At 41.8% G+C, this 24191-nt stretch overlaps 1 protein-coding gene across 1 annotated transcript; it reads right to left on the reverse strand.

The window, feature by feature from the left end:
• Window positions 1-980: 980 nt before the first annotated feature.
• On the reverse strand, window positions 981-22666 carry Pdcl2 (phosducin like 2). Its single transcript, XM_006979734.4, has 6 exons — window positions 22509-22666; window positions 13820-13940; window positions 13131-13221; window positions 9171-9314; window positions 5482-5690; window positions 981-1168 (listed from the first exon to the last, which is right to left on the reverse strand). The coding sequence occupies exons 1-6, from the start codon at window positions 22512-22514 to the stop codon at window positions 1017-1019; spliced, it is 723 nt and encodes a 240-aa protein (XP_006979796.1). The 5' UTR covers window positions 22515-22666; the 3' UTR covers window positions 981-1016.
• Window positions 22667-24191: the final 1525 nt, after the last annotated feature.

Genomic DNA, 24191 nt, shown 5'->3' on the forward strand with positions numbered 1-24191 from the left:
CACCGAGAAACCCTGTCTCAAAAAAGCAAAATAAATAAATAAATAAATAAATAAATAAATAAATAAATAAATAAATAAATAAATAAATAAAATTTAAAATCAAAGGAAAGGACTACATTGCGGAGAGGTTTTTCACTTGGTTTCACTGGAAGGAAAGCTAATGCTCGTGTTTAATTACATTAGACGGTGCAAACACGGCATTGTGACTTCAGGATAATGTGGCTCTTCCCTTCAGCCCACCACTGTAGTGTCCTGAACAAGAATTAATCCATCCATTTCATGAGGCATTCAGGCGTTCAGGGATTAAATGGACACAACTAGGTAGCCATTTCTTTGATACGATTTTCCTAGAAAATCGACTCTACCATGTATCAACTCAGAGTCTGTAGAGAGGGCTCCCCTGGTAAACTGCAAACATGAGCCTCGGTCCGGGTCCTCGGCACCCCCCTCAAAGCCAGGTTTGGCACTGTGTGCCTGTCAGGCAGCATCGGGGAGCACAGTGCAAGGACCTAAGGATGGGACAAGGGAGCATGCGCCTTGCTCAGCCAGGTCCGCTTTGTCATGAGAGGCCCTATCTCAGAGCTTACGGTGGAGAGCAGTTAAGAAAGACACCCAAAGTCGACCTCTGACCTCCACATGCACACTCACAGGCATGGACACCTATACAGACATGGGTGCACACATACAAATTGTATGAATTTAACTTAGAAAGTTATATGTATTTCCTCTCATGGGCCTTTTTGGAAGTGATTAGGGAACACAGAAGACTTAAAGTATTTGTTGGTGTGGTCCAACAGTAGTCAGACAAAAAATAAGTCACAGAAAAATATTAAGGAGCAAAAATTCATATTTGCAAGAGACAATAATCTTAAATACCTGGAAGATTTTTCAGTTGACATGTAGGCTATAGTTCTTACATAAAGATGAAAATAAGGCCCATACATTTTTATCTGATTATGAAGTCAATAGAAAATAAAGCATTTGATACATACTTTAAAGCTATTTATTAACTAGTTCTATTTGGCATCATTATCACTGTTGGAGCTGTCACTGTCGTAAATGGAAACGTTTCTAATTGAAGACACCATCATATCTGCAATGCCTTTTTTGGGGTTTTCTTCCAAGTCAGTCTGTATTGCGCCAACTTCTGATAGTTTCCATTCAAGTTCTACAATAGATAAAAAACCTATCATTAAACTGGATAAAAAACCTCGGAAAAATGGAGATGAATCTCTTATCTACATGAAACAGAAGTTGACTTTGACAGAATTAGTATGGAAATTGAGGCTGATGAGAGGGCTCACCAGGTAAAGGTGCTTGCCACCAAGTCTGATAGACAACCTGAGGTTCATCCCTGAGACCCACATGGCGAAGGGAAGGAATTCATTTCTACAAGTTATCCTCTGACCACACCCACACTATGGCATGCCAGTACACACACACACACACACACACACACACACACACACACACACACACACACCACGTTCATTATGGCATGCCCAGAGGCAAAACGTATACGGGTAATTTATAGTTAAGAAAAGCTGGAAAGAAACAAGCCAAGCTAAGGCCAGGCATTTATGGTGAAGAATAAGCATCCATGTGTAATTTATTTGGGAGCTGGGTGGCAGGTCCCCCAAGAGAGCAAAAGCAACCAACAACAGTTTTCATGGTAGCAGCATTTATTATAGACCAAAGACAGAAGAAGCACGACTGTCTATCTAGTCTCAGAAAGGAAGGAAACTTCAAGGCTAGAAGCACCTATCCATACTTCTGCTGCTAGGGACGCTGAAGCAGGAGGGTCACAAGATCCCATCTCAAAAAGAAATGTGTAGAATAAGTTGAGAAAAATGATTAAGATTGTAAAAGTTCATATTATACATACTTTGCAGTTTAAAAATAAATTTTAAAAAAAGTGGGAAATGGCCGGGCGGTGGTGGCGCACGCCTTTAATCCCAGCACTCGGGAGGCAGAGCCAGGCGGATCACTGTGAGTTCGAGGCCAGCCTGGGCTACCAAGTGAGCTCCAGGAAAGGCACAAAACTACGCAGAGAAACCCTGTCTCAAAAAACCAAAAAAAAAAAAAAGTGGGAAATGAAGTTTCAGTAAATGACACTGGGCAACAGAAAAGAAAATAGATCCATTCTTTATAACACTTTGCTACAATGTTATTTAAGACCTAAGCAAAAAATAAAAACTATTAAAAGAAAATATAGGGAGATATCCTTTTCATCTTGAAAAATATATCATGGTTTTTAAGGGGAAGCACGGTAAGTGTAATTTTAAAAGATTAGTAAGTTTAACTCTGCCAATATAATTTTGCCTGACAATTAAAATGAAGCTAGACCCAGGTATGCATACCCTGAGCCTCAGCTACTTGAGAGGTGAAAGGAAGATTGTTTGGCCTAAGAGACTGAAGACAGACTCTGTATCAAGGAAAAAAGAAAGAAGCAGTGTTGGCCTAGAAGTGTAACTCAGTGGTAGAAAGCCTGGGCTCAATCACACATACCCCAGATAAATACATGTACCCAGAGAAAAGAGATTTGAAGGGGTAAGCTACCAAGAACCTGTGTGTGATGCCATAGAAGCAGTGGACAGAACACCACAAACTCCTGTAATTCAATGAAGGAACATGCTGAAACTGAAGAAAGCAAACAGAAGAAACCCAATGACCAACATCTACTAAAGAATGCTTATCCCCACTAGTGTTCCAAATTTAAACAGTGGCAGGATATTTTGTAGTGCTGACATTAGAGCTCAGGGGTAGAGCACTTGTCTGCCATGCACAAGGCCCTGCCCTGGGTTCAATTCCCAATATTGCCAAAACCAAAAAGATATTATTGTATATCTGTCAGCTTGACAAAACCACACCAGCATAACAATTCTAAGACCTGGTAGAGATGTGGGTAAATGAGAACTCTCATACAGGGCTGATAAGAGGAGACATCGAGAGCATCATTGGTAGCGCCTTGGTTTCTTTTCCTATTGCTATGACAAAACACTCTGACAAAAGAAACTTAAGGGAGAAAGGGTCCATTTAGCTCACAGTTCCAAGTTATCGTCCATTATTTCTGCAGTCAGGGGAGAGCAGTGAATACAGGCATGCATGCTCAGCTGGCTTTCTCTTCTTTTACATACTCCAGCATCCTCTGCCTAGGAATGGTACCACCCGCGGTAGATGGGTCTTCCCACCTTAATTAACATAATAAAGATAATTCTCCCATAGACATGCCCAAAGTCCACCTCTCAGTTGATTATAACTTTTATCAAGTTGACAACACCACCACAGATCCTTTCCCAGTGGACTTAAAAATGCAAAACTGAAAGAGAGATTTTTCACAGATGGGCACAAGGATGACAGAAGAATTGTCATTAGAAAACTACGATCAGCTCACATTCTGTCAGAAAGGAGGTGGCAAACACATAAATTAAGGTATATTTAATGAGAGAAAGATAAGATTTAAAGTTATTAAATCAGATATAAAAGGAAGAAGTTTGGAAAATTATTGTTGAGCTTAAAACAAGTTTCAGTATGCTATACAGCTATTTGTTGAATAGTTTCAAATTTATAATACAATCATTCCTTACATTTCTATGTGTGTGTATGTGTACAAGCACTAAAATACATATATGTATAATCACATATATGGCTAAAGTATAAGAAAATGACCTAGTCCCTCAATATATAAATATAGAATAACACTATTACCTAGCAAAATAATTCTGGTTATATTTCCAAAATTATTGAACAGATGATTTGTACATCCATGTTTTAATAGTATTATTCATGGTATCAAAAGGTAAAAGCAATGTAAGTGTCCATCAAAAAGGACGTATACCTGCAATGTGGCCTGTGTAGACACTGGGACATTGTTCAGACTTAAAAAAAAAAAAGAAAAAGAAAAAGAAAAAGAAGCCCTGATACTTTCTGAAAGGATGAATTTTGACAATATTATATTGAGTGATATCAGGCACAAGAGAAAAAAGAAAAAACAGTGCTATCCTACCTACATAGTATGTCTAAAGTCATCGGTTTCATGAAGGGTGGGAGAGCAGGTAGAGTGAAAGGTCACTGTCTAATGGGTCCAGAGTTTTGCTATACAAGATGGTAAGAGTTGTACCTGGATGACAGGTACAGCAACACAGCAATGTCAATGTCAATGTCACTGAGTGGTATAATTTAACACAATGATGATTAAGATTCTAAGCTTCATAAAACAATATCCAGACATGAAAAAGTCAAAGGGATGACTTTAGGAGGTAAAAATCATTAAAAAGGGTAAAAATATAAAGTCCTGTGCTGCGTATTATCAAAAAGAAAACAATAGAAGACTGTTCCACACCTGTTCCAGAGATGAAGACGCAAAGGGGATTATCAATCAGCAAACCCAGGGCAACATCTGGATTGGTGATACAGCAAACATATAGGACAAAAGCCCACAGAGAGGAAGAAGAGGTTTGATTAGTCTGGGCACACATGGTAGGATAAACAGAAAGGCGGAAAACCTTAGGAACAGGGTTTGGACTGGGAGGGTAAAGGTGAGAAATTTGGGTGAAAGTAGAGACTGCATGAGAAAGTGTGAGAGCGAAGCTCTGTCTGGGGTCTGCAGGGACTAAGCCCAGCCCAACTAAGGCAGACCCTACCCAGGACTGAGAAACAGGTGTGGAGGTGGACTGGATTCTAAACTAGATGATTTACATTTTTAAGTTATTTTAGACAGATACCCTTAAGAATTTTAAGCAAGCCAGGTGGTGGTGGTGGCGGCGGCGGCGGCGGCGGCGGCGGCGCACGCCTTTAATCCCAGCACTCGGGAGGCAGAGCCAGGTGGATCTCTGTGAGTTCGAGGCCAGCCTGGGCTACCAAGTGAGTCCCAGGAAAGGTGCAAAGCTACACAGAGAAACCCTGTCTTGAAAAACCAAAAAAAAAAAAAAAAAAAAAAAAGGATTTTAAGCAAAAGATGTTTTGATATTCTAAGCATATCCTAAAGGTATTTTGCTATATCTAAGCACGACAACAGGAAAGCTGATCTGGAAGGATTTTAAAAGGGAACTGAATGGAGAAATAGCTGGAGAGATGGATCCCAGCACCCACATGGCAGATCATGAGTGCCCATAACTCCAGTTCCAGGGAATGCAACACCTGTTTCTGGCTTCCACGGGCACTGGACATACACATTGGCACAGGGACACACACACACAGAGGGAGAGAGAGAGAGGGAGAGAGGGAGAGAGGGAGAGAGGGAGAGAGGGAGAGAGAGGGAGAGAGGGAGAGAGAGAGAGAGAGAGAGAGAGAGAGAGAGAGAGAGAGAGAGAGAGAGAGAGAGACTTGGGCAAACACACATGCTAAAATTATTTTTTAAATGTTAAAAAGATGAAAACTGAGGGAAAAAACTTTGTTTCAAAGAAAAACTTTCATACTTGTTCATTTGGAGAACTTTTCACTTGTTACTTTCATAAACATTAAAAAAAATAACATCATTACCTTCTAGCTTGAGATTTATCCCTCCACATTCTATAACTCCAATGAATTTGCCTTCTATCTGACCATTTTTATAAACAAAAATTGTTGGTAAGCAGTTGTCATGGTAGTGTGCAATGCAGCTATTCACGATGGCTTTAAGGAATTTCGTCTCTGGGAACTTTCTTGCCAGGAGGCTAAGATGCTGGTTAACCAATAAGCACATGGGGATGCTAAAAGAGAGAATGCACACGATGTGTTTCAAATGCAGGTTGCTCCTCTGAGTCTAGTACAATAAGTGAAACCTATCTATTGCAAAAGCAGATCTTTACTTTTTAATCTAAAAGCAGATCATACCCTAGGAATGATGGCTGGTACCCTGGGAATCTGCATAATTTAGGTAAACTCATTCCACTTAGCATTAGTTTAATCACTTAGCATCCTAGGAGGAAGAACACAGGAACACAAACAAAAACCAGGCATGTCTGGGGAATCCGGGGCAGTCCTGAGCAGAAATAAAGGGATCCAACTCACTACTTGGTTTAATTTCACAGGTGCTCACATCCAAAGTGCCTCATCTCAGACTTCTCTGGCTTTCTTGATCCTGACAAATTTCACCCACAGTCTTCCACATCCTGGGTCCCAGTACCCAAAATTATTTCTCATTTAAGATATAAAACTGATTGAAAGCGGGATCCCAAACTTCCAATTCTTCCTGCTTCATCCATCACAGAACTCCCACCCTACGCACTCTTCAGTCCATCCCTTCCTCCTAGTCTACCACTCTGAGCTTTAGCTGGCTAGTTCAGGCTGACTCCCGGCCACCCTACCCCCACACACCTCCACTTTCTTCCACATTCCTTGGTTTCAGTCTGCTTCTCTTTCCTGTGTTCTCACTTTCCCTTCTCCAAAGAATTTCTCCACTTCACATAAACATATTAAAGCTCATAAATCTTAGCTTGTTTTTTTAAAGAATATCTCATAACTTTGAATTCCTTTTTAATAACCATCTTCTTTCCTTGAAGTCACAACCAAGATGAAAAAGGACGAGTGTGTGTGTGTGTGTGTGTGTGTGTGTGTGTGTGTGTGAAACAACAGCAGCCAGGCGGCAGTGGCACACACCTTTAATCCCAGCACTCAGGAGGCAGAGCCAGGCGGATCTCTGTGAGTTCGAGGCCAGCCTGGTCTAGAGAGATCCAGGACAGGTACCAAAACTACACGGAGAAACCCTGTCTTGAAAAACAAAAACAAGACAAAACAAAAACAGCAACAACAAAAGCCACCCTCTTGCATTTTGGTCACCTCTGTTCTTGGCATGCTTTCCATGATGTCATGTTCTGTTAACTTCCTCTTGACCTTTCTGAATTCCCTCTTTTGGATCCATGTTAAAAGTAAATGTTTCTTCTAGCAGCTAATAGATTTCATTTCCCTTCCTTATTCAACCCCATGCCCCAAAGGAAAAACAAACAAACAAGCAAAAACCTGATCTTTTTTTGATATTTCTTAAATTGGCTCGACTGAAAATCTCTCTACAATGTCTGCTCAGTAATGAAGTCACACCAACTCCACCTCCTTGTTTAATTGCTCTCTATCTCCCTCCTTGCCCATAGCTTCACTCGCTCCTTATCTGAGCTACATTGCTACCCTAAATCTGTTTCCAAATTGGTTACCCATATTCATCCTTGGCCCTACTTACAAAGGGAACACCGCATGGAAGTAGCATCATATAACCCTCATGGAGGTGACATCATATAACCCTCATGGAGGTGGCATCATATAACCCTCATGGAAGTGACATCATATAACCCTCATGGAAGTGACATCATATAACCCTCATGGAGGTGACATCATATAACCCTCATGGAGGTGACATCATATAACCCTCATGGAGGTGACATCATATAACCCTCATGGAGGTGACATCATATAACCCTCATGGAGGTGACATCATATAACCCTCATGGAAGTGACATCATATAACCCTCACGGAGGTGACATCATATAACCCTCATGGAAGTGACATCATATAACCCTCACGGAGGTGACATCATATAACCCCCATGGAGGTGACATCATATAACCCTCACGGAGGTGGCATCATATAACCCTCATGGAGGTGACATCATATAACCCTCACGGAAGTGACATCATATAACCCTCATAGAAGTGACATCATATAACCCTCATGGAGGTGACATCATATAACCGTCATGGAGGTGGCATCATATAACCCTCATGGAAGTGACATCATATAAACCTTATGTAAGTGACATCATATAACCCTCATGGAAGTGACATCATATAACCCTCATGGAAGTGACATCATATAACCCTCATGGAAGTGACATCATATAACCCTCATGGAGGTGGCATCATAACTCTGAGATTGCACACATTGCCCAAGCTCAAGAACCTCCTGTGGCTCCTCCTCACTGGCATAAAATCTGAACTCCTTAATGTAGTCTCAGATGGTCTTCATGATGTGGATGCTGCTTTCCTGTCCAGGATGGTATCCTGCCTGACACCACATCATACTGTATGACTGAGGCAGATCCAATACTCCAAACTCTGGAAGCATTGCGATGCTTTGCTGTGGGATGGTCTGTATGTCAAATCTGTTGCTCTGATTGGTCAATAAATAAAACACTGATTGGCCAGTGGCCAGGCAGGAAGTAGGTGGGACAAGGAGAGAGGAGAATTCTGGGAAGCAGAAGGCTGAGGCAGAGACACTGCAGCCGCCGCCATGATCAGCAGCATGTGAAGACGCCGGTAAGCCACCAGCCACATGGCAAGGTATAGATTTATAGAAATGGACTAATTTAAGCAATAAGAACAGTTAGCAAGAAGCCTGCCATGGCCATACAGTTTGTAAGCAATATAAGTCTCTGTGTTTACTTGTTTGGGTCTGAGCAGCTGTGGGACTGGCGGGTGACAAAGATTTGTCCTGACTGTGGGCAAGGCAGGAAAACTCTAGCTACAATGCTTCAGGCCTCTGTATTTTTGTTCACATTGTACAGTCCATCTAAAATACCTCACTCAAGCCTGTCTACTTTTCCAACCTAAGAAACTGGTTTTTTTTTTTCTTTTCTGATACCAACACCAAGAATGAGAACTTTCTGTGCAGTTATTTCCTCAGCGTTGAAACATTTCCCCTGGTAGGAAGCAGGAGAACCCTAAGACTCAGGAGGCTAAGGAAACTCAAGGGGCCAGGAAACTCTAGAAATTTACATGGTTTAGAAAGCTCACAGGTGCAACATTCATAAGCTTGCAGATCCTGGGAATGGAGCTCAGCTGGTAGAGTGCTTGCCTAACATGCATGAAGTCCTGGGTTTGATTCCCAGCACATCATAAAACAAATATGAGGTACACATGAATCTCAGAATTTGGGGGTGGAAGGAGGATCACAAGTTCAAGGCCATCCTTGGCTAAGTCTGAGGTCAGTTCAGTGGCGTGTGAGGTGGGGGAAGAAATAGGAGGTTTAATCACCAAATGGTGATCACTTTTCTAACAATGTGACATTCTTCAGATTAGAAATGAAAATATTTAGCATACTTAACTTAATCCCTAAAGATAAAAATTCTATAATGTATTCATGTATAATACGCGCATTTCTCTCTCTTAAATATTCCTCATCTGAAGCATCATAGACCCTAAAGCTAGGAGTGTTTTTAAAGCATCATGACACCAACATTCTGAAGTACTGTGGTAATTACCTTGATCTGTATAGATGAATTATAACCCACAAATCTTTTTCTGCATTTGTAACTTCATTCACATACTGGTTTCCAGAAATTTCTCTCAATTCCCCAAATTTTTGTTTCTTCGTAAGTGCTTTCCATTCCTGTAACCGCTTTTCTCTAATTGAAACAAAAATGTTAGGTAAGAGTTATATTCTTTATTTCTTATGTATTTATTTATTCTCTCTCTCTCTCTCTGAGTTTATTTGTTCCAGGGGTTTGCATGTGACTGAGGAGGTCACCACAAGGCCTTGGATTCCCTGGCAATGGAGTTACAGGCAGTGGGGAGTCATCTGATGGGGGTTCTGGGGACTGAACATTTAGGCATATGCATATGTATGTGTGTACCCGTGTGTGCCCGTGTGTGCCCGTGTGTGTGTGTGTGTGTGTGTGCGCGCGCGCGCGCGCGTGCGTGTGCGTGCACGCGTGCACAGGTATGCATATATACGCGCATATATATATATATATATATATATATATATATATATATCTGTACGCACGCACATATATATGCATACCTGTGCATACCATTGCACATGTGTGGACATCAGAGAATATCTTGTAGGAATTGGTTCTCTCCTTCCAGCAGGTGGGTTCCAGGGAACAAATCCAGATCATGGCACTTGGCAGCAAGCACCTCCATCCACTGAGCCATCTTGGCGGCCCTCATTTCCTGCATTCTTGATCTTCTGGTGTCTAGAACTTTGCTAATCCTTTAGGGAATACTCATTTCAGAACTGGCTGGTTCTGAGAAAGAACAAACACTTGCCAGACGGCACATTCTTCAAATGCAAGCCGGCCAACTCTGCAAGCACATCCTTGGTCCTTTTTTTAAAATTTTCTCTTATTTTTCGAGGCAAGGACTGGTCTCACACTCCTGGGCTCAGACAGTCCTCTCACCTCAGCTCCCAAGTGTCTGGGACTTTGGGCATGCACCACCATGCCTGGTTTCAATCACTTTTTTTTTTTCCCCTGTGGTTGTTGGTTTGTCTTTTTTCTTTCAAGACTCCCTGCTCTAGTCATCCCAGAACCTGGTGCCAGATAACTAACAACAGACCTAACCCAGAGCCCACCAAAATGATTCACACTAGCCAATCACAAGCCTGCTTACCCTGCCTTGTGTGTTCCTTCCGTAGAAAGCACAGCACAGGTTGTGCCGGAGATTCTCCCCTTGCTGCTTTTGATCCTGACCTGTTTGGTTGTTTCCTCTGTGGGCCCGTGTGCCAGGGTGCACCCCCTCCTCTTGAGAATGGTGGCCGTTCAGTGGCAACTACCTCCTGATCATACTCGCATCAAAGCAAACAAAAACTCCTGCGCACACTTCAGAACACACTGGCCTGGTTTCATATGTCAGAAGCATGCCAGATGAACACTCACTTTACGTAACCGTGAAGCCAAACACAATGAAGTCCAAAGAGAACAATAATGCAGGGCTAGGTCTACTACTCGCTACCTTCTTAGTAGTACAACTACCAGCTTCTCTCTTCCCACTTATTTTCCCTCCCTATTTCATTGGAAAGGTTAGCACCGGGGTTAATCTGGCGAGCAGGAAGACGCTGTTCAGTGGCCTGCATTTTTCACCTAGCAATCAAATAAATTGTGATTCATGTACAGGGACAGAAAGCCCTCTAGTTATTTTTGGCCAAAAGGGACTTAATCTGGGAAATTAAGCGCTTTGCAAACTGGTCGAAAAGGCAGAAGGCGCAGGCTCTAGGCTGGGCTCCCAGGAATGACTCCCAGAACAACACAGCAAAACTGGTCTGCCAAGGCTTTCTTTGCCGCAATCCAGAGACTGGGGAATCTGGATTCCAATTGTTGGCCCAAGTATTACATTACTCTGAGACTCGGAGAGGCACAATAACAACCTCTGGCACTAGGAACCAGTCTCCCTAGCAACAATCTGAGGATGAGAATCTGCTGCCAGAACAAAGGCTCCAGAATTAATGACGCAAATTCTAGGTCCAGACCACTTAAACGGATGCTTTAGGTTTTTTTTTTTCCTTCACCTCTGCTTTCTCCATTTTACTTAGCTCTGAACCCAAATATCCTGTGAGCATTAGCAGAACCTGAAACACATTTGGTATCCTTGCTGCAACAGAGTCTGAGAAATGCAGTTTTCGCTTCTAGCTTCTGTGCGGCTGTTAACACGCATCAAGAGAAAGAGGAACGTGTATCAGGGAAGACAGTTTAGTGTATTTGCCACAAAAATATACTAAAGATATGTTCATGGCCACATTTAGACTTTCCTTCTTCCTTTTAGCTACAGGAGCCTCTGGGTCTAATTAATTTGTTATTTCATAGCTGGTTACCTACCAATGCCTACCCTTTTTGTCTCTAATTCTGTGAATAATGTGTTTTTCACTTCTTTATCTTACCCCGAGGCTTTGCTAGAACCTAATTATCATTATAGATTCCTCCTTGGTGGCTTGCAGGAAGACTACACTTGTACGCTTCCTTGTGAGAGTAGATGGCGACCAATGAGAGAGATGAAAGTGATGGATACATCTCTGGTACTCAACCCTAGAGTGTCCTGTGCAGTCTTCCACACAGATCCCCGGCTCACATGGGAGGAGGTACAGGATTCTAAGGTGATGTAGCCCTAAAGTACCCAGACCACAGTCACTGCCTGGGAAAGAGCAGCTCAGGGAGCTGTAGGAGATGGATCAAAAAGTTAAGGGACCATCACCATGATACAACTCAAAACATTTTTTTTTAATCTATGTATATGGATCTTCTTCCTACATGTATATCCATGTACCACTTGCATGCCTGGTACTCATAGAGAACAGAAGTGGTCACATCCCCTGAAACTGGAAAGGGTTGTGAGCCTCCATGTGCATGCTGGGAAACCAGGTCCCCTGGAAGATCAGCCAGTGTTCTTAACCACTGAGCCACCTCTCCAGGCCCAGGTAACTTTTTGATTGCCACAAGTCAGTCCTGTATCCGTTTGCAGCTACCTCCTGCTTGTTCATTCGAAGATCTGTTATATAGTAGTTTCCTTTCTACTTATACAGCCTTTTCTGACTTCTTTCTTTCTCTTATGATATTTTCAAAGTCCATCTATTTGGTAGTTATAGTAGCTGGCATGCCCAAGGCACCCATCGAAGGGAGAGTTTATTTGGGCCTGTGGTTCTAGAAGGATAAGAGTCCATGAGTGGGGAAGTGCCGCAGCACACAGGCATGGTGGCCTGAGCAGGCAGTGGAGAGAACACATCCTCAACCACAAACACAAAGGCAGAGAGAGAAAACTGGACACAGGACAACGCTATGAACTCCTAAAGCCCACCCCCAAGTAATGTAGCCCCCAACCACCACCACCGAGGTTCTACTACTTTTCCAAACAGCATCACCAAATGGAGACCAGATGTATAAATGTCTGAGTCCATGAGAAAAAAATCCTGCACACTTCATATTACAAGTGAAACACTCCAGGGGAATTGAAAATAAGACGTACTAAAGTGAAAAACATACCAAATTCAAGCAGCCAAAAGAATCGGAAAATCAAAAGGTAGAATTATTCTATTATTAACCCAGAAGCACAGATTTAAAAAAAAAAAAAAATGAAGAAAGTAAACACAGCCTAAAGGGCCCACGGGCCACTGTCCAGCAGATCAACATAATATTTCGGGAGCCCCAAAGGAGCAGACCCAAGGAAAAAGAACGCTTTCAGAATTAATGGCCCACAGCTTCCCAAATGTGATTAAAGACACAAGTGTAAAATCCAATGTATCAGACACACTTCAAGGAGGACAGACCCAAAGACAGCCACGAGTATCTGTGACACCGCAGAGTCAAACTGTCAAGAGACAAAAGCTGAATCTTGCAAGCAGCAAGAGAAAATCAAGTTACTGCAAAAAAAAAAACATAGTTTCTTAAGGAGATTTAGCAAGCCCATTTCTCATGTAGTGATCCCATGGCAACCCGATACTGTTGTACCTGTATATCTCAATAGCTTTTATATCTTCCTCATCAAACTCGTCCTCAGCTTCTTCCAACTGTGCAAGGGTCATCTTCTCATACGGTTTAACTAAAACAGAAACTTCAGGTCATCTAATGGGCCAAACATTATTTTTACTTCATAACCTACTTCTAGAAAACAAAACAAAACAAAAAAAAAACCCACAACCCCAACAGCTTGGGTAACAGAGGCCAATGACATCTTTAACAAACCTGTAGCAACCTACTAAAACATGATTACACGTTACAGAAATTGTAATACCAGCCTTTTTGATTCCCTCAAAGTTCATAGAACTGACAGGATACTGGTGAGCACAGATGAGAAAATCAATTAGACCCCATAAATTTAGGTTTCTCCCAAGTACATAAAAATATTAATGAATAAGATCATATATTGAATGAACAAAAGAGAAAGCAATCTCAAAGTAGAGAGGGATATGGTAAAAGAAATCTCACTAGGTCTTATGAGCATAATTCAGTACTTTTATTAACTGGCATGTGCCTTTCAACACACAAATCAGCCATTTTAGGTAGTGATCTCCTAATTTTGAGTGGACGGGCCGAGTTGATATTAAATGGTCTCTAATTCCCTCTCCTGTGTCTATGAAATATATTTTACTACCTTCATTGTATGTCCCCTTCATGCAGCCCCCAAAGGCACACTGTACCCATTGCCTCCTTCTGCAGGCGTAACACCATCTCCTCAATTTCATCTTTTGGTTCTTCTTTTGGAGGAAGAATGCCAAAATCTCTTAAAATTTCATTCCATTCTGTGTCTTCATTTGGATCCTACACACACACACACACACAAAAGACAATCTATTAACACAGTTTACACTGCAAAATGTGCTGATCAAATTGACTGATGGGTGACACGTCTAAATACAAAGCTGTCCATGAACTCTACAGCTAAGGTTTGAAGGACAGATCTACTTCTCCCACCAAGAGTAGGGCTGCATACTTTGATTAACAGGACACATCTATCTTCAGTATTACAGAGAGTTTATAAAAAGATCAACTTAGGGGCTGGCCAGATGACTTATCGGGTAAAGGGACTTGTCACACAAGCCTGGTGACCCCGAGTCAGTATCCAGGTCCTGCATAAAGGTAGAAAGAGAGAGCTGACTACACAGAGTTGTCCTCTGACCCCCACTGTGATACATGTGCCCCATCTACATCATGCATACACATATAATAATAATAATAGTAATAATAATAATAATAATAATAAATTTAAAAATCCATTAGACCACATACATAAAAGAAAATAAACTTAAAGAAACTTAAAAAAGTAAACTTAAAAGTCACAGGAAATATACTGATGACTATAGAATGGACAAAGTCAACTTATATAATATCCAAATGTGTGCTGTCTATGTTCCAGACTATCAGATGAACTTATTTCTATTTTGAGGTGCATAGATTCAAGAACCCTCATGCTTAGATATGAGAGGCCAGGCTTACTGACTTTGATGAAGAAATCTACCATATTCGGAAATGTCCTGCAGAGAGAATCATGTATCAAGAAAACATGACCTGGCATGGTAGTGCATGACATTAATCCCAGCATTTAGGAGTCAGAAGCAGGCAGGCCTCTGTGAGTTCCAGGTCAGCCTGGCCTACACAGTGAGTTCTAGGCTAGCCAGCCCTACATGGTGAGGTTCTACCTCAAGGAATGGGAAAAAGAAAACGTAGTTGGGCCCAGTGATGAAACTGACTTAGCACTCAGAACCATGCGTTCAAGTTCAGCCTTGCTGCACAGTGAGTTCCATGACAACACGCACAAGACCCAGTCTCAAAAAAACAGAACAAAACTCAACAATAAAAAAAAAGTAAAAACAAGAAAGAAAAGACAAAAATGAAATAAAGAAGGCCAGGCTAAGAATGAGCTAGAAAAGAAGTTCTAAAAGCAAAATAACTCAAATATAACTGAGTCCTACCAACAACTGTGTATGTAAGTGTTCTCTGCTTCACAGTCAATCAACTGGCGTGTTAAAAGACTGTAAGATTTTGTCTGTGGTTCTCCATGATGCATCAGGTATGCATTTCATGTGTCCTGCATGGGCTCACTGGGAGTTCTGAAGCTGTGGAATAGTATCTTCTAACAATTCTAGAAAATTCACAGAAACTTGTAGCAGGTCTTTCTTTGAACAACCAGCTCCCAAATAATGATACAAAGACTTCTGATGGAGTATGAAAGCTTGGCCTCAGCCTAGGTTTGTTCCCATTTATATTAATCTACTTTCTGCTTTGTGGTTCATTATCTCTCCTCAGTACTTTATGTCTGATTTCCTCTGAGTCTTGCTGGCGAATCCCCCGCCTCTCAGATTCTTCCCAGAGTTCCTATTGCTGCCCGGAAGTCCTGCCTATCCTCTCCTGACTAGCTATTGCCATTCAGCTCTTTATTAAAACAATCAGAAGGTGTCTTAGGTGGATGACATCTTCATAGACACATTTTCACATTGTACAAAAAGATTATCCCCTAACAGAAAATTTCTCTTCAAATATTCTTCTACCTCTTTTTAATATTTTCCTATTCCTATTTTACTGACATTAAAAATAAATATTTTTAATTTTCACAAGTTGTACTTGGCTTTTTATGAGTTTTGTTCTATTACTACAAAAATGTTTTAATTCAATGTCAAAAGCAATGATGTTTTCTGACAGGTTAGAAATTATTACTTATTAAATACCAGCTTAAAATTTCAGAAAATGGAGTTGGAGAGATAGCTTAGAATTTAAGAGTACTTGTTGCTCCTGCAGAGGACCTAAGTTAGGTTCCCAGCACCCACATGGTGGCTCAAAATCATCCCTAACTTTAGTTGTGAGGGATCTGACAGTCTCTTCTGACCTCCAAGGGCACTGGCATGCACATGGTGCACATACATACATGTTTGCTGTCCTAATTAGGTTTCTATTGATATGATAAACATGATGATCACAAGCAACTTGGGAAGGAAAGAGTTTATTTTACCTTACAGCTTACAGTCCTACATGAACTGGGACATTATTGATTCCCTGGTGTGTACATTTCTTTTCTCCTTGGCTTTTCGAATTATACAATTAGAGTTTATCAGACTCTAAAAATGTAGAGAATGACATAATCAAGGTTCTATCAGCTTTTCTTAATTTTATAGTTTTTGAAGAAAATACTGTCCTGGAAGTAGCAGATGGTTTTACCCACAATATGCATATCTTTTGTCTCTCTAGGATTATTTTTTAACTAACCTCTGATGGGCAATGTTTTTAACAAGTGCCATGTTTTCTTTCTTTTTTTTTTTTTCATTTTTCTTTATTAAGAAATTTTCTACCCACAAATCCCTCCTCCTCCCTCCTCCCATCCAAATACACTTTTTTTTTTTTTTTATTTTAAAGTTTTTCGAGACAGGGTTTCTCTGTGTAGTTTTGGTGCCTGTCCTGGATCTCTCTCTGTAGACCAGGCTGGCCTCAAACTCACAGAGATCTGCCTGGCTCTGCCTCCCAAGTGTTGGGATTAAAGGCGTGTGCCACCACCGCCCAGCCATGTTTTCAATGAGTCTGGTGTTGGGGTCCATGACAGAAGAATGGCAAGCCAGCATCTTGGTGACACCTAGGTTTCATCCCAGAGAAGCAAAACCTGGGTAGAGCTTGTGGACCTGCACAGTGTGTGCTAAAGTGATTTTATTTTTTGGCTTCAAGATTGATGTCTTTGGTATGTATGTGTATGTGCCTTGTGAATCTATGTGTACCATCTGCAGGCAGTGTTCACAGAGGCAGAAGCTGTCAGGTCCCCTGAAACTGGAGTCACATGTGGTTGTGAGCCCCTTGATAGGGGTGCTGGGAACCAAACCCAGGTTTTGTGGAAGATCTGTAGGTGTTCTTAACCACTGGGCCATCTCTCCAGCCCCTTACTTTTTATTTTTTAATTGGAAGTATTTTTTTTATACAATGCATTATGATTATGGTTTCCTCTCCCTCAAATCCTCCCAGATTCTTCCAACCCATCCAATGTCAGACCTTTAGAAAACAGACAGGCTAACAACAAACCAGAACAAAAAAAAAAAAAACAAAAGAAAAAGTATGAGAAACACAAACACATACCCACAAACAAAACCCTTAAAAAACACAAAAGCAGGAATCATAATATATAAGCCAAAGACCATTAAGGTTTAAAAAGAAAACTAAAGAAAGCAATCTGAGACAAAATCATCTCCAAAATTCCATTGAGTTTGTTTTGTGTTGATTATCCACTACTGGGCATGCATGGGGCCTGCCCTCAAGTGTGTCTATAACCCATTGAGACATCAGTGGAGAAAACTAATTTTTCCTTGGCAAGTAGCTGTCATTCAGAAATAGCTTCTTGGTTAGGGATGGACGCTCCTGTTCACTTCTCAGCACCAGGACTCCTTCTGGGTTGGACCCATGCAGAGCCTATGCATGCTGCCACAGCTTCTGTGAGGTTGTCTGTCTATCAGTCCCATTGTGTCTGGAAGACCCTTTTCCCTTGGTGTCTTCCTCTGGCTTCTATAATCTTTCTGTCTCCTCTTCCCGAAACCCAGAAGGGAGGGTTTGATGAAAACGTTCCATTTAGGACTGAGTATTTCAAGGTCTCTCACGCTCTGTGCACTGTCCAGTTGTGAGTCTCTATTTGTTCCCATCGACTCCAAGAGGAAGCTTCTCTGATGATGACTGAGCAAGATACTGAACTATAAGTCTAGCAGAATGTTGTTGGGAGTCATTCTATTGCTGTGTTCCTTTAGCAGAAAAACAGCGTTTGGGTTTCCCCTAAGCCAATGACCTATCTATTCAGGGTTTTGGCCACTTTAAAAAAAAAGAGAGAGAGACAGTCCCATTCTGCCACATAAGCTGGCCTATAAGCCACCATGCCTGAATAGTAAGCATTTTTTACTTGGAAAAAAAAAATACATACTAGGAAATGACCATTTTAGGCATTTATAAACATACAATACAACCCAATGAAGCACAACCACACTGATGGACACCTATCCACTGTCCTTTCAGGGTTCTCAATGTTCTTGTTCTTTTTGAGACTATTTTGGGAACCATGGAGATTCCACATACATTCTAAGGCGGATTTTTCTATTCCTGCAAAAAGAATGCTAGAATTTGACAGAAAATGAATCTATAGATTGCTGGAAGTAGTACTGATCTTTTGACATCAGTGATAGATACAATAAGGATCCTTGTCATTGCATTCCTGAAGAAGATAACATGATGGGGATGAAAAGGGCGGGGGAACCCGGGGAGCCCAAGGACCAGGAGAAGGACATCTCCCAGGAGAACCACCATGGTGACCCAGACACACAACTGAATCCACATGTAGACTATATTTCTTAACTTTTAGATCGTCCTGTAACATTGGTATGGGTGGGGCAGAGAGCTAGATTGTGAAGATATATCACTTCTGTTTTATTCCAAGTTATTAACAAACCCATTGCTCCTCTTTAACTGATTTTATACAGTTTCCTCTTAATGAAGGAGAGCATTTGTCTCCAAGCTTTACACCAGGTAACAGTCCATGTTCCCATCCACAATTACGGGCCATATTTCCACTTTCTCTGTCTCCTTCAATCGTTTCCAGCACCGTTTTATAGTTTTCTTCATATAAGTCTTCAGCCTCTTTAGTTTATTCCTTTGTATTCTGCTCCTTCTGATGTCATGATAAATGGAAGTTTTTTTATTGTTAGTACACAGAAATATCTTTATAAAAAGTTTATGGTCCTCAACTATTTCCTGTAGAAATTTTGGAATACAATAAGCACAATTGTTTCCTAACTGGCCTCTGTCCATTCTAACACTGGAGATCTCTGCAAGTTGTTTTGCTGGTTCAGGATTGTGCCACCCTTGTTCTTTGTATGAGCTATACCATTGGCTGGCTTCCGCTCGCTGCCTTTGAAATTATATTGGTGGGAATTCGTTAAGACCGAACACAAAAACGTCTTCCTCAATACTAATGTTGTTTGTTGTAAATCTGTGGGAAAGCTGCCATGGGCCAAGACTACTTGAGGGGCAGGTTTGATTCCTGACCACTAAGCATCAAGACAATCTTCCCTGAATTTCCCTAGGCAGAGGTCCTACTCACCCTCCTGCTTGTCTCCCATCCTTGGGTGAACCATACTCTTTAGTTCTTACTTACTCTGCCATTGTACCCAAAACCAAAATACAAAATTAGTAACACTTTCATGTTAAAACTGGCTTTGGAGATTGCAGAATGGGGTGGGTGGAGGATACTGCTCCAACATACACACACTTCTGAGTTCTTAGCAGGGATGGACTTCTGGAATACAGTGCAGTGAAACAGACAGTTGTTACTATGGATATTGCAATGAGGAAATGACATATAAAAAGGCGATCTGAAACCCAGGTTTACTGGTTACTTTCAGCTGAAATAAAGAACGATGTCAGGAAGGTGAGTTCTAGGTGAGGCTCGGGGGCAGGGAGGGCTTTGTTCACATCTGTCTATGCGGGTACCCTCTTTACAGGTAACACTCCATTATGAACTAGAATCAGTTTTCTGATACACACATACAAAGACTAATATCTCAAGATGAAGATTTCTTTATGGATGTCAGTTTCTCCTTTTAAAGAATGGTTTCCCTGTTTTCAGAGCTTCTCTTGTATTTGCTCATGCCACAGATGTCTGGTCTCCTACCATTGTTTCAGGCCTGCCTATCCTAAGGTCCTAGGCATCTTAACATTCTACTGGTTTCCATTTTCCTCTTGATTTTGATGTAATTATTTCTTCCTATCATGCCACCTCTCTGACACTTTCAGGGGCTCCTTTGATTCTCTTAGAAGACACTCTAGACGCTTCTTCTACAGTTCCCTCTCTAGACATTTTTATTTTTATTCAGTAGGAGAGCTGGACTGGGTAATGTAGCCAGCTGTTACTACCAGTTCTAGTTGTGGTGGCATTGTGTTCCCCACAATATTGTGCACCCTAATAAACTTATCTGGGGTTAGAGAACAGAACAACCACTAGTACAGGGGCTAGAAAATGGTGGCACTCACGCCTTTAATCCTAGCATTCCAGAGGCAGAAATTCCTCTGGTTCTCTGTGAGTTCAAGGCCACATTGGAAATAGCCAAGCATGGTGACACATGCCTTTAATCCCAGGGAGTGGTGGGAGAAGGCAGAAAGGTATATAAGGCGTGAGGACCAGAAACTAGAAGCATTTGGCTGGTTAAGCTTTCAGGCTTTTGAGCTACAGTTCAGCTGAGATTCATCCTGGATGAGGACTCAGAGGTTTCCAGTCTGAGGAAACAGGATCAGCTGAAGAATTGGCGAGGTGAGGAAGCTGTGGCTTGTTCTGCTTCTCTGATCTTCCAGCATTCACCCCAATACCTGGCTCCAAGGTTTGATTTTATTATTAAGATCTGTTAAGATTCCTGCTACATCTAGTAATTACATTTTTCCTGAAATTTTATTCTCTCTCTCTCTCTCTCTCTCTCTCTCTCTCTCTCTGGTGTGTAGATCACATGTACCATGATATACATGGGGAGGACATTATCTTTCCATGGGTCTCAGGATCTAACTCATGTCGGGAGACCTACATCACTGGGGCCGGGCAGCAAAGCGCCTTTATCCACTGAACCATCTCACCAGCTCCCAGCCATCACCTTTATAGAACAAGTTCTGCACTTCACAATCCCTTGGTACTTTCTCTCCATTAGGGACTGGAATTGTAGTCAATCCTTAGCTGTTGGGTCAGACATTCTGTGAGCTCCCTCTGCTTGGGTTACCGACATGCTATGTGTTGTTGATTGAAAAGAGCGGTCCTGCCGGGCGGTGGTGGCGCATGCCTTTAATCCCAGCACTCGGGAGGCAGAGGCAGGCGGATCTCTGTGAGTTCGAGGCCAGCCTGGGCTACCAAGTGAGATCCAGGAAAGGCGCAAAGCTACACAAGAGAAACCCTGTCTTGGAAAACCAAAAAAAAAAAAAAAAAGAAAAGAGCGGTCCTTATACATCGAACTGGCTCTGACTTGAGTTTCTCTCGATAAACACTCTTCTTGAGAGACATGATCATACATACTTAGTCAAACATCTCAACTGTTCTCATTTAACCCCTTAAGGACTTCATTGCAATTCGACTTAATATAACAGTGTTCAACTGTGCCCTTCCCTTGACTCTTAGAATTATGTATGAAATGTTATCTAACAGAAATAGAGGCCACCATCGATTTTCATAAATGGCAAGAGTATTTTTGCCATGCTGTAGTTATCTTTATTATTCTCAGATATGCTCTAATAGAATAGGCCCATGTTTAGAGCCTAAGAACTGGCTGTGGAATAAATCAATGGAAAATAATAGTGAGGCAAAGAGAGGTCTCTGCTCTCTGTAGGCTTCACTTCAGCAGAACTCCTGCAAAGCAGATTCTGCAAAGCGGAACAGACTGCAATGCCGGGCTAATTGTACAAATGCACTTGCTAACAACCGTCTAACGTGAGAGGGTTTGACTACACGTGAATGACGCTTCAAATAACTTCATAAATTGTATGGTCTACAAAACCGCCCCAAGTAAGTATGGGAAACCAAGAAAATCCCAATGCACCTCACTAGAGAGCAAGTAAGAGAAGGCTCTTCCTTAGGTCAGAAAGTGAGGGTTTCACTCTGAGAAAGGAGAAAGGGGAGGAAGGGAAAATGGCCTGGAGGGACCAATGGAGGAGACTCTTTTTCTAAATTAAAATGTTATTATAAAGATCTCACAAATAAAAAAATCACCTTGTGAAATTACCCAGACCCAAAGTCTTGAAATGTATAGCTGTAATTTAAAATTTTCTATTTACAAAAATTTAAGTGTGTGTGTGTGTGTGTGTGTGTGTGTGTGTGTGTGTGTGTGTGTGTGTGTGTGCGCGCGCGCATGCGTGCATATCAGAAGACTGAGGAAAGTGGGTCTCACTTTCCACCAGGTAGATCCCAGGGATCCAACTCAGGTTTTCAAGCTTGGCAGTAAGCATCTTAACCCGCTGAGCCACCTCACAGGCCAATGGATGCACTCCCTACCTCCTTTAAAAAGAGTATAAATGAGAGGACAGTTACATTGAATCCACTTGGGCCAATGCTACTCCGTTCTTAATTCAGAAATAGCATAGCATTTGAGTTTCCAGGACTTGAGGGTAAAAGGCAACACTGAACAACTGAGTGTCTCCTCCAGCCTCACATGAGACTCATGAATGTCAAAAACTGGCATTCTCTTAAAACTAGACAGAGATGCACAAAATAACGCTTACCAAAAACAAATGTCAGAACATAACCCTGGGGAGGGCCCACACCACTCCATTTACGCCCCTCAGCTTGGAGCTAAGTGGCTTATCCCCGCTCAGGGCTCCAAGGTCACCTACAGGCCAGACCCTCACCTGCATGATGTTCTCTTGTGCCCCTCACTAGGGGTCAAGGTCCCAAACTTCCTCCAGACTGTCAGAGGGAGCCAGCCAGCTCTGGTGTGCGGTTTCTAACGCCCCAGGGGCAGGGCAAGAAGAACAGGATCTCCTGCGCATGTGCAACGGTAGCTGGGTTGCCAGGCAACACAGAGGCCTGGTTCCCAGGTGTGTGGACCCTGGTGCATCAGGTCCTGGGGCATCTATCTGGAGCAGTAGCTCTCCTATTGGTCACGTGGTGCTCGTGGTACTGTACATTCTACCCTCCTCTATCACCACCATGTCCAAGCCTACTCGTCAAGGTTGAATCCAGTGTTCAAGGAGAAAAAAAAACTCCTTGGGGGAAGGTGTGACGAACCCAGCAAAGGAGTTCTTATCCTGGGCCCAAAGTCTGTTTGGAAATAGAATTTTAAGGGGGTATCTAAGCACTTCCCTCAAGTTGTGAGTGTAAATGTTTTTGTGTCCTTTTCTTTTTAATTTGGACCAAAATTTTCCATCAGATTCTCAGTGAGACTATAAGCTTCACCTGGCACCACACACCTGTGATCCTAATCTTCAGGTGGATGAGGAAGGAGCATGGGAGCTGGAAGTCAACCTGGGCTTTGAGAGCTTGTCTCAAAGAAACAAAATCAAAACAAGACAAAAATCATTGGAAGAAAGGACCTTGTTCCTTTTAGGGGCCCTGGCTTAGGTAGGAAACATACACAGTTGGGCTTTTTCTGTGTTTATATTAAGGAAAGGATTATACTAGGAAGGATTTACTAGGGAAACAACCATACAAGTTTATGCACATGCTCCCAGAGATATACTCTAGAGGAGTTAAAAAATGTACTTTGTAACACAATTTGTTACACTTTGTAAACTTGAGTTCAGCAATGAAGCAATTTGCCTGCGGTGATCAGTGCAGATTAATATAGATTCTAATACAGATTCCACACTCCAAGCATCCTATAGCATTTGTGTGTGATGCACTGTTAAGTGGAAGCATCAGTCTTTGCCATCGTGTCTTGGTATTTCTGCTTCTCACTCTTACATGAAGCTTCTTAAAATTAGACATAAGCAATTCGTGTCTATCTGGATTTTTAAGGGACCCTCCTGCCTAGTATTCAAGCCCCCTTTTCTTATTTTGACTAAAGAAGGTAATGGAGGGAGGGGGTGAAAAAGACAAAATAGTGCATGTTTTTATCATATGCAATATATAGGTGTAGATACAGATATATGACATGAAACCAGAAGAGGGATTCATTGACAGGGAAAAGGGAACCAAGAGGCTAAATATGAACAAGGACAACTATAAATATGTATGAAAATACTGTAAGATATGATGTATGTTAACCAAGAATTTATTTTAGAATTCAAGGTACTAGAACTACTGTGTACAGGTAGCTAATGCTGTCCCACGCATCTGTAGAGTAGCAGGCTCTCGTTGCTCTGAGGCTCACCCTGCCAAGGCAATTTGCTTTTAAAGGAAGAATGTGATATTTTTTCCTCTCTCAGCTTCTTCTTAATTTATGCCCTTTCCAGGGCTTGGTAGGAAGAGTAATTCAAGAACTGTCTTCATGAAGCGTGTTATTTAAGTTCCCCAGGCTTGGTTATCATCAACTCCTCAAAAGGCTATTTTCTTCCTGGTAGTGAACAGGTTGGCTGCCCTTCACTGCTTAC

The sequence above is a fragment of the Peromyscus maniculatus genome, chromosome 10 (genome assembly GCF_049852395.1).
Source record: "Peromyscus maniculatus bairdii isolate BWxNUB_F1_BW_parent chromosome 10, HU_Pman_BW_mat_3.1, whole genome shotgun sequence".
Classification (NCBI taxonomy): domain Eukaryota; kingdom Metazoa; phylum Chordata; class Mammalia; order Rodentia; family Cricetidae; genus Peromyscus; species Peromyscus maniculatus.

Coding starts and splice junctions, on each gene's coding strand:
- Pdcl2 (XM_006979734.4), bottom strand. Junction 9,315..13,130: donor AAAGCTATTGAGATATACAG/GTACAACAGTAT, acceptor TGTTTCAATTAG/AGAAAAGCGGTTACAGGAAT. Junction 5,691..9,170: donor ATTCATCTATACAGATCAAG/GTAATTACCACA, acceptor TCTCTCTTTTAG/CATCCCCATGTGCTTATTGG.